The 17729-nt window shown below is 48.9% G+C and overlaps 1 protein-coding gene across 13 annotated transcripts in view; it reads left to right on the top strand.

Moving 5' to 3' along the window:
• The window catches only part of ARHGEF25 (Rho guanine nucleotide exchange factor 25), a 73131-nt gene that overhangs the window by 3560 nt on the left and 51842 nt on the right, over window positions 1-17729 (top strand). For 8 of the 13 annotated variants that reach the window (XM_083729397.1, XM_083729392.1, XM_083729387.1 and 5 more), the window contains exon 2: window positions 1487-1634. In XM_083729397.1, the coding sequence (XP_083585523.1) occupies window positions 1523-1634 (112 nt within the window). In that variant the 5' untranslated portion in view covers window positions 1487-1522. Of the gene's footprint in view, window positions 1-45; window positions 757-1486; window positions 1635-11300; window positions 11828-17729 lie in introns of those variants that run through there. The other 5 variants (XM_083729399.1, XM_083729396.1, XM_083729390.1 and 2 more) reach the window with 5 other exon arrangements.

A 17729-nucleotide genomic window follows, 5' to 3' on the forward strand; every position in this document is an offset into this window, starting at 1 on the left:
TAAGCCTCTTATAGATTCAGTTTTTATCCTGCTCACAAAAATATAATAAAATATTTTTGGCCGAAATCTATTTGCTCTCCTTTTACCCTCTTGTTTCTGCTCTCCTCTTATCTACCTGCAAAAACCTCTTGTACTTCCCAGAATCTACACACCATCTTCCAGTCGCTTAGTCAAAAATCTACTCTAGGGCTCTGACTTCCTTCTCTCACTCCAAAGAGCATTATAAAACACAGAAGCCTCAGATCTGCGATTACAAACTACCCAGTCATGCCAAAAGTCCATTTGGCCTGTAAGATAAGGCTATCAATGGATGCTGGTCATGGTATACATTACCTCCAGGCAGGAGTGCCAACTTGAATAAAATATGGGAAGGGAGGGCAGGTAAGCCCTGCCCCATATAATAGAGCAAAAGACACACACACACACATACACAAACACACACACCATTTGAATGGTAACGCCCATCACCTTTGAGGGGAGGCCCACTCAAATATTTTATTGGGTAGACCTCTGCCCATAGGAGTTGGCTCCTGTGCCTCCAGGCTTCAGAGGACGTCTGCCTCCCCCTACCAGTTGCTAGAGACTACAGGCAGGAGAGTGCTGTTGCCCTCAGGTCCTGCTTGTGGGCTTCTGGTCAGCCTTTGGGGTGTCAGAATGCCAGACCAGATGGACCAGGCCAGCTAGGTTCCAGTTCAACAGTGCTTCCTAAAGTGGCCAGATGAATGCGTCCAGGACACCCAAAACCAGGAGTTGAAGGTAATGGCGTTCCCTTGTTGTTTATCGTCAACATTTGGTATTCAGAAGTATATTTTCTCAAAACTTGGGTGTGCCTTTTAACTTTCAAGTTAATAGCTACTGATAGGCCTCTCTCATTCAGTGGGAAAAGAGAGTTCATTCTTAATCTCTGTGGGGCAAGACCTCATTCTCAGCTCCCCTTCCCCACACTCATCCCAACTGGGACCATCTGCATAATATAAAACATGGACTGGACGTCTCCTTTTGCAAGGCTTTGAGAATCCCAGCTTCCTTGTCTGCTCTGATTCTCTTAAATGTAAGATTCTAGTCCTCACAGCTGAAGATGCTTGAAAATGAGTTGGCCACAAAATAAGAAGTAGAAAAGAAATGAGACCGTCATGTTTTTCAGCTGCCATTATGTCTGAAGCTGGGTAATTTTCTCCCCTCCCCTTCCCCAGGCTCTCAGATTTTTCTCATTTGTGGGAAACAACAAACAACTTGAATAAGAATATGGTGTGATGAGTGCAATATGTCTGCCAACTGTAGCTCTGGCATCCTCTGTGCTAATGAAAATGATCTGCAAACGATGCTAATTGCCTGCATCTAAAATATGCCCATTAGTGGCTGCTCTCCAGCTTGTGATCTATATCCCAGGACCTAGGCTGATCCTCCCCTGTAACAAACAACTTGCACACATCCACCCCTAAAAACCTGAACTGTTTCCCCCCTCCCGGCCTATGCTTAATTGCAGCTGCCAGACCTCTGCTCCCAAAAGGAGGGAGCTGAGATGCAGCCCCAGGCCAGCAGCAGCAGCGCTGAGGCTTCCTCCAAGGACGACAGGGAACAGCAGCCTGTGGAAGTACAGCATGCGGCCCCTGAAGCCCAAGCCACAGAAGGAGGTGAGCATCATTGTCTCATGAATATGCTTTGTCCCGTGTTAAGCTGGCTCCCCAGCCTTTCCAGGGCTGCTGAGGGAAGGAGACAGCCTGGCCATTTCCTTTTCTCTTACCTTAAGGTTACCAGATTTTTGTCAATGAATCCGGGGAGGACACTTTTCAACTTCAATGGATTTTGTATGGGGACTGATTTGTAAATCCGGGGACCGTCCCTGGGAAACGGGGACGTCTGGTAACCTTATCTTACCGTGCTCCAAGCCCCCCTGTTTATTGTGTGTTCAATACGGTTTACTGGGACGGACCTAAGCCTTCCTTTCCAATAAATGTGTGTCCCTCAGCTTGCTGCTGAAATCCTGTAAGGTTTCATGCTGCAAATGCTTCTGCGGTTTCTTTCTTTTTTTCCACTGTGCTTGGGTTGTGCTGTGGTGCAAAAGTGCCCCTCCAGACGGCAATAACATGGTAGCACTGAGGAGGCATCACACAGCATCTAATAAAGCGGAGTGGTGCATGGACCATCCAGTAATGCACCTTCCACTAATGCACTGTGATTACATCAATGACACGTTGCTGAATACACCTGTGAAAGACCACCACTCTGGAGGGGCCTCAAGGCATGTTCCCTCTTTCCAGAGCCACCAGCACTGGTGGAAGAAGAGGGGTTCGGTGGGTGCGGCCTACCCCAGGGGTCATCCCTGAGGGGGGTGACATCGCCCCTGCCCCCCTGGGATGCTTGCCCCACCCCCAGGTGCACAGCATGTGTGCCGCTCCAGGCTTCCCTGGGGAGCTTCCTCCATGAGTGGGCCTTAATAGCAGCTGCGCATTCATTGCCATTAGCCTAGCGCTGTCTATTGTGCCTATAGCAGTGGTTCCCCAAGGCTCTTTCTAGCCCCCCCTGCCTGAGCTCCTTTAAATGGAGGTGCTGGGCTCTGACTTTTTGCAAGCATGGCGTCACCGTCTCCATCACTGGAATCAGACCCTTCTAGCCTGGTCCATCTAGCCCAGTATTGTCCACCGTGACTGGTGGTCACTCTTCAGGGTTCCAAACGGAATATTCCCAGCCCTTCCTGGAGGTTTGAACCTGGGAACTGGGACTGAGCTGCAGCACCCCCAAAACAGATTCTTTTGGGTGGGATGCCAGATCTAAAGCTGGTCCTAGGATGGTGGGGTAACCACTCACGAAAGAGGGGTTCTTCCCTTGACATTTAGAGGATCAAGCAGAAAACCACTTGGACCCATGTTTTCTAGGCAGGGTTCAAGCGGAAGTGTGAAGGAACCCTCTCAGCCAGGGCAGGACCTTTCCTGTGTTTTGCAAACCTTGGGCCTCATTGATCTGCAAACCTTGGGCCTAACTGGCAGGAAGGGTGGGGTATAAACTGAATGAATGAATGAATGAATGAATGAATGAATGAATGAATGCTAAATAAGCTGCTATTTATTGTTTGTTTGTTTTTGGTCTGAAGGGTGAGGTAAAAATGCTTGAATAGATACATGCAAGCAGCTGTTTCTGTTAGAGAAAAGCAGCTCTGGGGAGGGCAGTTTGAAGCTAAGAAGCACAAGCTGGGTGATAACTTTTCCAGAGCAGTTATTTCCCCAAAGGTCCTTTTCCCAAAAGAGGCTCCAGGCTCTTGGTTATGGCAGAGGACCTGCTTTGCACCCAGAAGGTCATAGATTGAATTCCTGATCTTTTCAAGTAGGGTAAGCTCCTGTCTGAAACCTGGAAGAGCTGCTGCCAGCCAGTGTGAAGCAGGGAACCTGTGGCCCTCTGGTTGTTGCTGAACTCCCAGCTCAAGGATGGTGAGAGTTGTGGACTAACTGTATTTGAAGGGCCACAGGCCCCCCAACTCTGATGCAGATTTCTGAGCTAGACGGGCAAATGGTTTTGATTCTGCACAAGGCATCTTCCTGTGTCTTTGCAAACCGACATCTGGAATCCTGCCATGCAATAAGCGGTGGAGGTGGGGGATATGTTTCAGTTGGAAATGGCCGGCAAAGCATCCATTCAAAGCATCTGCCTCCCCAGGTTGCTTTTAAGTTCAAAGCAAAACTGATGGGCTGTTATAGACAGGTATACATATATGTAGTTTGCCACTATGGTCCAAAGAAAACAGGACAGTGGGAGATCTGTGCAGAAAGGAAGATTTAATACTTTACCCCCATTCTGTTTCCCTAGTTTACAAAAACCCTCATCTCTGCTAATTGCCCTGTGGTCTAGTTCTACCCTAAATCATGTATGAATGATATTGCAGTGCATTAATCCGACTCTCAGAGCATCATTTTGGAAATTGTCTTCAAGGGATTTCCCCACATTTGTGTCTTCATAGCCTAAAAGCTGCTCCCCACACCGTTTCCACGCTGTGGCATAAATACATGTTTTGTCAGCTTGTCCCAAGTGACCAGTCGTAATGGAAGTATGAATAAGAAAAATAATGATAGAACTTGTTTGCAGGCTGCCCCTGGGCCAAAACTGATCATCCTGGCAATCCAAATCCCCCTCCTGGGTCATCTGCTATGCTGTGCTGTGTTGCCTGAAATGGTTGGTTCTCCTGAAAATGTAGCAAACACCTTCATATTGGCAAGGGGCTTATTGTGTGTCATGCGTTGCCATTGTGTTATTGCTGCTTTCCTATTGACTGAAGGCTAATTGAGATGATATATCGGGGAGGTTTCTTTTTACATCTTTTACATGCTGTGTACCTCTTGAGGCTGTGGAAAGGACAAATCAACAACATGGAACTGGGAAGAGGAAACGGGGACAGAGAGGAACTGGTGGCAATGAAATGGGCAGCATGGAAGTGAGTTGCTCTTCCTGATAAGTGGGTGAGCCTTTATTGTAGGGATGGGGAAAAACTGTGACCCTCCAAATGTTGCTGGACTCCCTCCTCCTTGACTGTTGGCCATGCTGCCTGCGGCTTATGGGAGTTGTAGTTCAATAGCATCTGAATACCCACAGGCTTCCCATTACTGCTGTGGGGTCACCAGATATAGAGTTAGGTAAAGGGTAAAGGGAGCCCTGACCATTAGGTCCAGTCGTGACCGACTCTGGGGTTGCGGTGCTCATCTCGCTTTATTGGCCGAGGGAGCCGACGTTTGTCCGCAGACAGCTTCCGGGTCATGTGGCCAGCATGACTAAGCCGCTTCTGGCTAACCAGAGCAGCGCACGGAAACACCGTTTACCTTCCCACCGGAGCGGTACCTATTTATCTACTTGCACTTTGATGTGCTTTCAAACTGCTAGGTTGGCAGGAGCAGGGACCGAGCAACAGGAGCTCACCCTGTGGCGAGGATTCGAACCGCCAACCTTCTGATCAGCAAGTCCTAGGCTCTGTGGTTTAACCCACAGCACCACCCACGTCCCTCAGATATAGAGTTACTCTAACCTAAAAGTTACAGAGCATAGACAACCGAGGTGAAGTTATCCCTGTCCAGATAGGGTCATAGCTGGGCCACCAGAGGAGGCTGATGGAAGGCACTCCATGCCACCAAGGCCACTTGCCTGAAGTGGCAGAAGTGGAGTGTAACCCCATCCAGAACAGGTTGAGCTCCACCTGTGGGCCAGTCCATTTGTTGATCGAGATGGGGGTCTTAAGAGGCTCTTAAGCACAATCAAATGAATTTCCATACCCTGTGAACCACGGATGCATGAGGAGCAAGTCTCTGTCCTTCAACCTTGGTCCAAGTAGACACAGCACAATATATGCAAGTAGAATTCGAGTGGAAGTTTGTTTGTTTGTTTGTTTGTTTGTTTTTGTTTGTTTGTTTGTTTGTTTGTTTAGAGTAAATCATAGGAGTGGGAGCCGATCTGGATTGCCTGCTTTGGGGGCAGGCAAGGAACCAAAGCCTACATATCCCTCACCGAGGTGTGATCCAGACTGGGGTCTCATGTCTGCTGTGTCCTCTTGCAAAACAACATTTCATGAACACTGACTTGTCTAGAATGGCAAAATTAGTGAACCACCTTGTGGGGGCAATTGTGTGGATGAAGCGGCTAAGCAATATCAAGGAGTTGGCATTCAAGGTCTATTGCCGTCAAGAAGTTGTTGCTGTTGTCCTTTCTATGGGACCTCTATAAACCAAGCAGCGCACATGAAACAAAGTAAAAAGACACAGCAGGCTCTGCCCTCAGGCTTACATTCTGAGTAAAACATGTTGTATGAGGGGGATGTTGGGAAAAGGGCAAGTTTAGAGGAAGATGAAGGGAAGGAGCCATTTATTTTTTTAAATGGGATTTTGCACAGTGGAAGGAGCCAGACCCATGCCAAAAGGGGAGAGGATGTTCTAATGGTGGCAAGCAGCAAGGGAGAAAGTGTGCAGTCAAGGAATTGGGGATTTGATTCTGCCTTTATGGGGCCCAAGACTTCCAAAGGATGGAGAAGGGGCATAGAAAAAGATTTTTTTTTTTGGCCGGCTGGGGGGGATAGCTAAGCCAGTGGGAACAAGGGAATGAAGATAGAAAGAGGGAGACAAATTCAGGAAAGAGTAACTTGATCATAGCAACGAGCAGTGGCAAGTGGAATAATTAAAAACAGAGGCAAAAGGATTGATGGAAAAGGCAGGAAGACCGAGCAAGAGGGCAGCTGCAAGAGTCAGTTCAAGAAGGAATGGGGAGAAGGAGCGAAAGCTTCAGCTGGCTGTGGAATATTTGTTCTTAGAATAACTAACAGCTTCCAGGATGGTTTCCCTGAACAACAGGCAGGAAGGGAAAACAAGCTAGGAATACTCCAGACCCATTTACATCTCTTTAGTGATGTCTTATGTGCAGAGATGAAAATAGGAAGCTGCCTTGCACTGAGCCATAGGCTATGGGTGGAATTCAGTGCAGCACTCTGGGAGCAAGGTCTGCTTGTGCAACAGGATTCCCCCCCCCCATCCTCTTTCTCCCCACACCCTCCCAGCTCAGTATTATCTGCACTGACTGGCAGTGGCTCCATGATCTCAGAAAGGGGTCTCTCCCCCAGGCCCACCTTGAGATGCCAGGGGTGGAACCTGGAACTGTTGCATGCAGAGCAGATGCTCCACCCACTTGGTTACGGACCTTCCCCAAAGTGGGTGGAGGTGGAGGCAGGCACCCTGCCTCTTCCATCTGCTTGGCAGTCAGAGAAGTGGGAACATGAGTGTTTTGCCTTCCTTGGTTCTCCAGTAAATGCCACGTCTTACTGCTATTAACAAGTTTCTCCTCACGTCTAGGGTGCCAGGGGAGGGGGGGCAGGGAAGGAAGTTCTTGTAATCCATGTGCCCTGCACATGAACCCCCAGCTAGCAAGGCTGATGGTCAGGGATGATGGGGTTCGGAGTCCAACCACATCTGGAAGGTATCACATTGGCTACCCATTCATTGTTGTATGAAGTAAGCCAGACTCCAACAACCTGGATCTGGAAGAGGGCTGGTGGCCTCCAACTCTGTATTAGGGTCTTGGGGAGGAATGTTTTGTTCTGCCAGGAGCTGGGCTGGTGGCTCTGTTTCTCATCCAGAAGCAACCTTAATTGACCATTGCTGTGGCCTAAACAAGAACAAGAGTAGCCCTGCTGGCCTTAACATCCTGTTCTCACAGTGGCCAACCAGATGTCTCTATGGGAAGCCTGCAAGCAGGACATGAGTGCAACAGCCCTCTGGCATTCGGAGGCAGGATGCCACAGATACTGAAGGTAGTTCACAGCCAGCATGGCTAGTAGCCATTGATAGCCTTAACCACCTTCCTCTTTTGAAGCTATCCAAGCAGGTGGCCTTCGCTGTGGGATAGCAAAGCTGCTGCCTGTTGTGTTTCCAGTGAATCCATTATCTGCAGCTTTTTCTCACCCCTTCAGAAGGTTTTTGTCAAATGGAAAGTAGAATAGCCAGCTAATTAAAAAGGCAAAGCTGAGATATTCTAATCCACTTGAGCAATAGTGATCAAAGGATGATCATAGGATGATCCCAACCCAGTCAGATGGGCAGCAAACAAATAATAATTATTAATATTAGTATTAGTACGTGGCAGGGTTGTTTCCACCCCCTCCCAATGTTTCAGATCTCATTTGCACGTCTGCCTACACATCCGTGCGGTTGGATGCCCCCTGTCTGTCCACACCAGAGGGTTGAGAAGGGGTGTGGATATCTTCATATGGCTTATGTTTTCAAATCAGATCAAAGCTGGTTTGTGGTAGAGGGGAAAACTAATAATAATAATAATAATAATAATAATAATAATAATAATAAAAAATTTATTTATATCCCGCCCTCCCCAGCCGAAGCCGGGCTCAGGGCGGCTAACAACAATCAAACAGTACAACAGTACAACACCACACAACACTCTAAAATCATTCAGTATAAAATTAACTCAAATCAAACCAATGTCAACCATTGGGCCAGAGCTCCACGAAGATTGCCGAAGGAGGGAGTCAGGCTGTGCCCTGGCCAAAGGCCTGGTGGAACAGCTCTGTCTTGCAGGCCCTGCAGAAAGATGTCAAGTCCCGCAAGGCCCTAGTCTCTTGTGACAGAGTGTTCCACCAGATTGGAGCCACAGCCGAAAAAGCCCTGGCTCTAGTTGAGGCCAGCCTAACCTCTCTGAGGGCTGGGACCTTCAAGATTTTTTTATTTGAAGACCGTAAGTTTCTCTGTGGCACATACCAGGTGAGGCGGTCCCGCAGCATTTTTCAAGAAACTACAGGATAGATGTGGATTGGGGCTAACGCCATGAGTTCATGGCTCAATGGGAGCATGCTGGACACAGATTAAACAGGAGTGTCTGCACAGCATAAGGGTGTGATGACATGTGTGTGGCTCAGTCCCTTGCCCCAAGGATATTCTCCTGCACAGCCAGCTTAGTATTACTACAAACTGATTGGACTCTGTTTTCCCCATTTACCAATGCTAACCTGGTGGGCATTTTAGAAAAAAAGTGTCTTGACATATGTCCATGAAAGATTGCCACTCTCCTTCCTGCCCTGCCTCCACAGCAGATGTACAATCCACACACACACACTGCTGCTCTGCTTCTTGTTTCTGCCACTATTCTATGCTCTTTTTATCTACTCTTCCCCAGTTGTTGCTGGACTACAGTTCTTGTCATCCCTGACCATTGCTATGCTGGCTGGGGCTGATGGGAGTTGGAGTCCAACAACATTTGGCAAACACCAGGTTGGGGAAAGCTGCCCTCTATCTAAGCTGATTTGCCATCAGATCTAACCGTGTGTGAGAGATCCAGATCTGCAAACATTCAGCCACTCTCCTGTTCCAGTGGCATTCTGGCTCCAGTGAGCCTGGTCCTCTCCCTTGCCTCCTTCCTTTCACTAATTAATTTAACATCCACCCAATTAATTTAACATTCATTTCCTCCTGGGAATTTTAGTTTGGAAGGGGAAGGAGGCAGATGAATAAAGCTTCTGAACAGATCATTCTTAGCACCTTCCAAGAAACCATGGCAGCTTATGTAATACAAAACCAAAATAAGTTTATAATCAGGGACATAGCATTACTAACATATAAAAGGCTTGAGGAGTGACGACTGATGAGCATATAATAAGCTCTTTGAGAATTGGAGTTTATTCACGAATCATCAGCATATAAAACCTCAGGATGATGTATGGCTATATGTATTATATTTATATAAATCACTTGCCGTATACTGTGTTAATCTTAAGGGCATATGAACATTAGAAAACTGTTTGGCTCTCTGGTTCCCCCCCTTTGTGTTTGCTCTTACTCTCCTTTGTATCATTTATCAAAAAATATTGTGGACAATGGTAAACTTGTCTATTGATAGTGGATTGCCTTTAATTCTGTTCTGGATGTTTATATTGGAAATTAATCTTTTGCACTATTTTTTGTTGCTGCTGCTGCAAATATAAGCCTTGCAAATGTGGCTACAGGGTGAGGCAAGTACCTAAGACTGTCAGAGTGCTTATATCCAGAATTATAATTTATTTAACTGCATCTATACCCCACCCCATTGCCAAAAAGGCTCTCAGAGCAGCTAACAAATATCAGTGCTAAGACTGCCATCAGGCTCACAGTCTAAAAAGGCATGGCACACAAGGAAAAAAGAATGGGAGGGAGGAGAGGAGAGCAAGTTCATAGTTGCAGCTGAGGTCAGTGGCTGCTCTGCTTGTTTTGCCTTTTGCCAGTATCAACAGCAGTAAGAAGCAACCGTTCTTGAGATCTTAAAACAAAAGAGGCAGGCTTTGAGCTATGCCTTGGAAAGCAATGCTCACAAGAAGCCTGTCCTTGTCTCTCCCAATATTTTTGGATTTACTGTGACAGAAAAGGGCCCTAGAATGCTGAGTTGGTAGAGTGGATTGTACCACATCAAATTGCAGATGAAGGATGTCCTTTCTGAAGGCTTCCTTATCTAAGGAATTTTATCCCTGCAAGTAAAATGCACAAGGGGGAAAAGGTTCTGTCCAGACCTATTTCCTCATTTGACTGCTTGTGTAAACCAGCCCAACAAATGTGAAATTGAGTTGGGCAGGTTCGAATGCCCCTGGGAAGAGATTTAGCCTCTGGGCACCCCATTCTCCCAAGGCCAACACTAGCCATTGCATTGTGCTGATTCTAAGAAGCTAGGAAATGTCTTCAGGTGAATACTCAAGCAGCTTTCATAAGGGCTATATGCTTCAGCTAAACTCTCTAAGGCAGGGAGAGGGAACTTGTGGACTTCAGATGTAGATGGACTATGGCTCCCATCATCCTTGACTCTTGACTAAGTTAGCTAGGGCTGATGGGATTTGGAGTCCATCCTTGGTCATGAGGGAAATAGAATTCTGTTTCCCATACATGTTGTTAGGGGAGGGTGGTTCAGTGCATGTGGCAGGGAATGAGCTCTCACACACCCCTCTGTGTGAAAGCAGGGACATGGTGGCCAAAGATGAATGAGGTTCTGTGTCTTCATATAATGAAAAGAAGAATTAACAGACCGTGCACTGGACTGGGACTGCTTTATAATGCAGCCAACATTTCAGACACTCACCAAGCACTTTTGTGTCACATGGTGGCACACACACACACACACACACACACACACACTGTCATTTTAACTTCACAACAAGCCTGCAAGGTAGGTTAAGAGTTAGTGACACGCTTTGTGCTTAAGCAAGGATTTGAAGCTGGACTTTCCCAGTCCTAGTTTGACACTCTTAACCACCACCCTGACTTGAACCTGGAACTCATAAACGCAGCACTCTTGATCTGTGCACATCACAAAACGAATGTGTGTGTGAGATTGTCATGTGACTGTTTCCACATGCATTCTGTTTTCCTGCGTGGAATTGCTTTCGGCGCAGGAAACGTGGAACATTTGCAAGCAGCCCTGAGCTCCCACCCAGCACCCATTCACCCACCCTTGCACACTGGGGACAGGAAACAGCTGCGCAAGGAGGCCATCTCAATATGGGATAGATCCTGGGGGTGGGAGTAGGTCTGCCTGGCTCTTCCCACACCTATTTATGGAACCCTGATTCTGTGTGTGTGTCCGTTTGCCTGCGGAAACAAAAGGCAACGGTGCTGAACCCTAAAGGCAGGAGTTGTTTGTTGCCCATTCCTGGGCATTCCCTAACTTTGTGCTTTCTGAATATTCGCCCCCCCCCCCGCTTTTCCCTTGTACGTGCGGAACCCCGCTTCTGATTTGTTCCTTCTCTCCTCTCTCCCCCATGCGGGCACGATCGTGGCTGCCAGCTCCTGACCCCGGCGCTGCGCCCACGGAGTCTTCCTCTCCCATCTCTGCCTCCCGCTCGCCTCCAGGGTGGCGGGGGGCGCAGAGAGCTCTGCCGCCCCCTCGCCCGCCGTGCCCGCTGCAGGCTCCACTGCTGCAATGGCTCAGCGGGAGCGGGCGGGGGGTGGAGGCGGCGGCGGCGGCGGCCTGGCTCTGGGAAGCTCTGGAGATCTGGGTGAAGACAGAAGGAGGGAGGCAGAGATGCTGGGGGTGGCGGCGGGAGAGAAGCTGCAGAGGCTCCTCCCCGCCCTGGGCAGCACCAGCCCAGCCCTGTTGTTCTGTCACTGAGCGCAGGGCTGCGGTGGCGGGAGTCGCCCCCTCCCGCGGGCCCCCTTCCCCGCCCGGCCCGCCGCCGCCGCCGCGCTGCCCCTGCTCCATGGCTGGCACAGTGGGTGACGGAGCCCAGCGCGGCCGGGCGGCACCATGAGGGGCGGGAGCCAGCAAGGCTGCGCCTGCCACCACTTGTTCCGCAAAGTCCTGGCCAAGTGCAGCTGCTGCCCCTCCCGGGCGCGAGGTGAGTGGGGTGGGGCGGGTGGTCCTGGCAGCGCCGCTGCTCCCTTCCCTCTCCCTCTCTCCCCCCCCCCGGTCCACTTTCTCTGGCACGGTCAGGGCCCTGATTCTGCCCTTCTGCCTGCAGAATGCCAGCCCGCTCTCCCCTGCCCACCCCCTGGGTGGGTGCCACCTGCCGGATAACCCAGCACTGCTTCCTGAAGTGGGCACCAGCATCAAGCAGCAGGGCATGGGCGTTGTCCTTCCTCCCTGCTGGGCAGCCTCACCTGGCGGTCCTGGCTGGTGCCATCTCTTTGGAGCCACTCTCAAGCCCCTGTGGCTGGGGCATCTTCATCTCCTGCTGGCCCCTGGCACTAAAGGGCATTTGCTTTCTATGCTGGGCATCTCTGCGGTTCACCGGTGCCCAGGCTCTGAGGGATGACTTTCCCCTCGTGGTGTCTCTCGTTGACATCACCCCCCTCCCCTTTATACTAGCCTTCCACTTTTGGCTTGCAGCTTCTTTGCTTTCAAGCAAGGAATGGCACAACACAATGTTTGTGCGTGTGCCAAGCTCATCTTAGAGGTGCCACTCCCTTGTGGCTAGAGTTGATGGGTGCTCACAGGAAGATGGAGTGAGGTGGGGGCGGGTGGGGAGGTGCTGGGAAAAGTTTCTGGCAAGAATCAGGAACATTAGGAAAACGGGTGGTCCTATGCCTTAGCTGCCAAATTGGGGGTGGGTGGGGACAGTGGTGAGAGAAAAAGTGAAGGGTGTTTATGCATTCTGTGGGTTCTGGTCGTCGTTTTTGTACACAAGTGTTATTTTTAGCATATTTGAATATGCATACATCATGCAGAAGAGAGCATCCCTGCTTCTGTGTGTGCATGATTGTGATTGTGTGTGCACCAAAACAGTGTATTTAGAGTTGCAGAGGTATTTGTGAATTAGAACTCTTCACACATCTCTTTAGGAGCTGTTTGTGCATCTCTGTGTACATTGGTCTGTCTTTATGTTCCACCATGCTTGTGGGAGGCTGTGTGCACACAGATGATGTGTGTGCATGGGTGAGAAAGAGTGTGTGTGAGAGAGAGAGGGAGGGAGGGAAGGAAGGAGAAGAAGAGAGATACACACACTATGGGGGGGGGGAGGCTGTTTGCATGTGTGTAGAAAAAGCTGAGCAGGAGGAAGGTGTGTGTGTGTGTGTGTGTATGTGTGTGTGTGTGTTTGTCCTTTGTGCCTCTGAATGCACAGGCTGTGAATGGAAGGAGCAGTGTGTTGGGCTCTGATACCCTTTTGGTGTGCCATGCTCTGTGTGCAGGCTGGAGAGAGTGTACAGCACACTGTGCATGGGCACGTTTTAAAAACAGGAGCGACGCAGATTACAAAGCACTTGGTATGTGGAGATGCCAAGCCAGTCTTCCAGGAGTTGCTGAGCAGAAGGGGTGGGGGTTATGGGTGTGCTTCAGGAGCTGGCTGTTGGGTGCTGTTACTTCCCCACTGCTTGCTACTGCCTCTGTTTCCAGCTGGACTTCATTGCCCAGAAAGTCTAGGCTAGGGTTGAAAGCCATTAAGTTTGGTGATGGGGAAATGAAAGGGTTATGACCTGAGGAGCTGTAGTGGTATGGTGGGGATGGAGGTGGTGTAGAGCCAGGTGTGTGTATCCCTGGCCTTCTAAGAGTTAAAGCTGATCTTGTATGTGTAGGTATAGTCTCATGGGACTGTAGAGGTGGGAGTGACCATGGATGTCATCTAGTCCAACCCTATGCAATGCAGGAGTCTTTTAACCAACGTGATCCTGAGATTAAGGGTCTCGTGCAGTACTAAAGATAACCACAATCTCTTCTTATACATAGCTCCTTTGCTTATCCTTATGCAGAGGCATAGCTATGGGGGGCATAGCTGGGGTTTTTGCCCCGGGTCAAGCCTCCAGAGGGGCGCCATTGAGGTTCCCAGATAGTGTGTACGCAAATGCACTGGTTATAGCACTGGTTGTGTCTGTGGGTTTTTTATTTATTTCAGTGAATCCTTTCCCCATTGATTCTCTGCTTGTGAGCATGGGCGTAGCCAGGATTTAGGGGCAGGCTTTGTGTTGGGGGAGCAGGACTTCAGTTAAGTGTTTTTATTTATTTACTTGATTTAGGCAGAGAGCAGCTGCTCCCCTGACCCCTCTTGGATACACCCAGGCTTGCAAGTGTGGGTGGAGGATAAGCACCATCTCTTCTTACACATAACTCCTTTGCTGACCGTTACGTCTAGAACTCCCTCTTAAAGGCTTGCAGCCTGCCATGTGGAACCTCAGGATGTTGCAGAGGATTCTGGGCCATGTGCTTGGAAGCAGTGCAGTGCCCTGTCCATGTAGGGTCCTGTCCAGGCCTGTAAGGTCCCTCTGGATGAGAGTGCACCCCACAGCACACCTGGTACTCCTCCCTTGCACATTGCAAAGGAAGCAAAAAACCCCACATCTGAGCCTGCGAAAGGCCCAGTGGCAAAGGGTATCTGCTTTGCATGCAGAAGTTCCCAGGATCAGTGCCCTGCATCTCCAGGTACATTTTGGAGAGCATCCTGTCTAAAACCCTGGAGAGACACTGGCACTTAGTGAGCTCGATGGACAAATGATCTGACATAAAGCAGCTACCTTTGTTTCTGTGAAGCTTGCCTCATGGAGAATCCTCTGAAATGATACAATTTGAACACTGGGCTTATTTTGTGTGGAACAGAGCAAGATGCACAGTTGTATATCCATATTATATATGAATGTAAAGGTTCTGTGTGAATTGTGATCCTATACTTGGCTCTAGGGAGTCTTCTCGTGTCTTCTGCCCAGGAAGTTCAGCGAGGTGTAGATGGTTCTTCTGTCTCCCAACTTTATCCTCCCAACAGTCCTGTGAGGTAGATTAGGCAGAGAGACAGAGACTTGCTCCAGCTCATTTGGTGAGCTTTGTGTCCAAGTCGGGATATGAACCCTTGTCTCTCAGATCCTAATCCAGCACTCTTATCCATTGCACCAAAGTGGAATTTAAGTAGAATCTTATTCTGGATGCTCTTCTCCTTGGGTGTTGACTCCCCTCCAAAGGTAACAAAGTGTGGGGAAGACAGACTAATTCTGGCACCAGTGACTTATTTGGGGGGGGGGAGCCCCACCTTAATTCTATTGTTATGCTCAGACTCTAACAGATGAACATTTGGTTGGTATTCAATAACAGTATTAAATAACTCCCAGAGAGAGGTGTGGATTTTTATTTTTTTAAGAGTGTTATATATGCTGGTAAAAGGGACCCCTGACCGCTAAGTCCAGTTGCGGACAACTCAGGGGTTGCGGCACTCAGATCACTTTACTGGCCAAGGGATGTGGCCAGCATGACTAAGCCGCTTCTGGCGAACCAGAGCAGCGCACGGAAACGCCGTTTACCTTCCCGCCGGAGTGGTACCTATTTATCTACTTGCACTTTGATGTGCTTTCGAACTGCTAGGTTGGCAGGAGCAGGGACTGAACAACGGGAGCTCACCCCGTTGTGGGGATTCGAACCACCAAGCTTCTGGTTGGCAAGCCCAAGGCTCTGTGGTTTAGACCATAGCACCACCTGCATCCATGCATGCTGATATAGTGCACCTACACCTGTAAGTAGCACTGTGATTCTTCTTATCCCAAATGTTGGGTTTGTATCTTTTCATTCATTCCCAGATGTTCTGTGGGTTTTCCTTTTCAAGTTCTCTACTCCATTTCCACTGGGCCTCCAAGGGTTCCCAAAATTGGTTGCTGCCCGATTTCTTTGATTTGGATTGGAATTGGCCTCTTGGGTCCGATGAGCAGCTGTCATGATGGTGGCTGTGGTCCTTAGTGAAACTGGAACAGAAGCTGCAGGATCCAGGAAGCCTGACTTCTGTTCCCATCTCTGAGAGAGCAGTTGGGACTTGTGGAGAAGCAGGAATAAAAGCTGGTATTAATTTCCTCTTCCTGATTCAGAGATCAGAGGTGGTTGTCCATGTCCTTTTCCCACAGTCAACTGGCAGAAGTGTCCATTGCTTCCACATTCCCAAGCCCCCTAACCATGGTAATGGATCAAGTGAGAGGCAAGCTAAGCTTCCATTGAGGAAAAAGGGGGCACTCTTATCTAGGAGGCCCCCCCACATTTAGACCTCCTGGTATCGTTGTTGTTAAATTTCAGAGAGAGGAGCTCTGTGTTGGGAGTGCAGGTTTGAGGAAAGAGTGCCTTTAAGCATGTGCAGTTTGCCTTCTCTCAAACCTTGGAGTGATTGCAGCCAATTCGGGTGCATGTCGTGGGATCAGGGGCAGACACATTTCAGCCAAGCTTAAGACTCTGCACCCCTTAATTTAAAAATTAAGCATTGCGGAAGGATGAGGGTGAGTAGGCGGGACAGACCAGCTCCTCTTGCCTGCTCCACGCCACAGGATGTTCCTTGAGAATCTGACCCTGGAATAAATCCTGGCCCCGGCCCAGGCTTCCGTGACTCACCATTCACGCTGCAGCTGGCTGCTCCGGTTACCAACAACTCCCCCAGTTTAGATATGGCTGGAGCTGCTCCCAGATCGGGCGGTGGGGGGGGGGAGCGCTTGATATACACTGCCCCCTTCTTTTTCTCCCCACCTCCCTGCTCCCTCACCCATGGCCTCAGCAAACAAGGCATGGAAACATTTCCTGTGGTGAACGCTACAAAATGGGTAGAAAATCTGTGAGGCCTCGTGTGAGGAGGCTTCAGGGCTTGAGCCAAGCCAGGTATCGCCAGGGCTTAGATCCGGGAATTGGTCTCATGAAGAAGGCAGGGACTCTGAGCTTGTGCAGAGCGTCTGCTCCTCCACATTAAGACAGCTACATGATCTGAAATAGAAGGAAGAGTTTCCAAGTCAGACAGTATCAGGTTTTTGGCAGGCCCGAGGCTTGGCATTTCTCGTTTTAGAAACTCCATTCTGGGGTGGGGTGTGTGCCTGTGTGTTTCTTCTGTCAACCCTAAATAGAGAAAGAAAAGGAACATCATTAATCAAATAATTGTGTTTTTATACCACCACCTTTCTGCCAAGGCAGCCAACATGGTCCAGCTGGATTGCAGTGAATTATCAGTCAGCACTTCACTCTACCTCTGTGGAGTTTAATGCATTAGAATTCAGGTTATGAGAGAACAGAAGAAGAGCCCTGCTGAATCAGGCCAAAGGCCTCTCTAGTGCATCTTTCTGCAAGAGAACAGCAGCACTCGTGTGATTTCTAGCATATTGCCTCTGGAGGTAATATAGTCACAATGACTAGTAACTATTGATAACCTTATCCTCCAGGGATTTGTTTAATCCCTTTTAAAGCCATCCAAATTGGTGGCCATCACCACAGCCTGTGAACTCTTTAGCTTATGTTTGTGGTGTGAAGAAGTACTTCATTTTGTCCGTCCTGAACTTCCAAACATTTGGCTTCCCTATATTATGAGAGAGGGAGGAAAAACTTCTCCATATCTGCTTACTTCGCATCATGCATAATTGTTCACCTATATCACTCAACTTTTCCCCTTCAACTAAATAGTCCCAAATCTTATAACATTACCCCTTAGGAGAGTTGCGCCAACCACCTTATTCACTTTTGGCTGTTCTTTTCAGCTAGTATTTATTGGTTTTACTAATCTCTGGGGAAGGAGCATTGAATTGAAGTATCAGAACTGGAGTATAACTCCCTTTGCATTTTGCCAGCGAGGAGCAGACTGCCTGAGCAGGATGAAAATTCCAACTGGGCAACGATCTGCTGATTGAAGCCAGGAGCACCTAATACTTTCTACCCAATACCTCTCCTGTATGCTCTGTGTTAACTGATTCATAATATAACCCCCACCCACTAAGTGCCATACCTGCTGCCACAAACGTGGATTAGAATCCTTACTTTGCCCCTAAACATGCAGTGAAAATCTGGGAGAATATCCAACCCTTCCACCA

The sequence above is a fragment of the Podarcis gaigeae genome (assembly GCF_964106915.1).
Source record: "Podarcis gaigeae genome assembly, chromosome: 2".
Lineage (NCBI taxonomy): Eukaryota > Metazoa > Chordata > Lepidosauria > Squamata > Lacertidae > Podarcis > Podarcis gaigeae.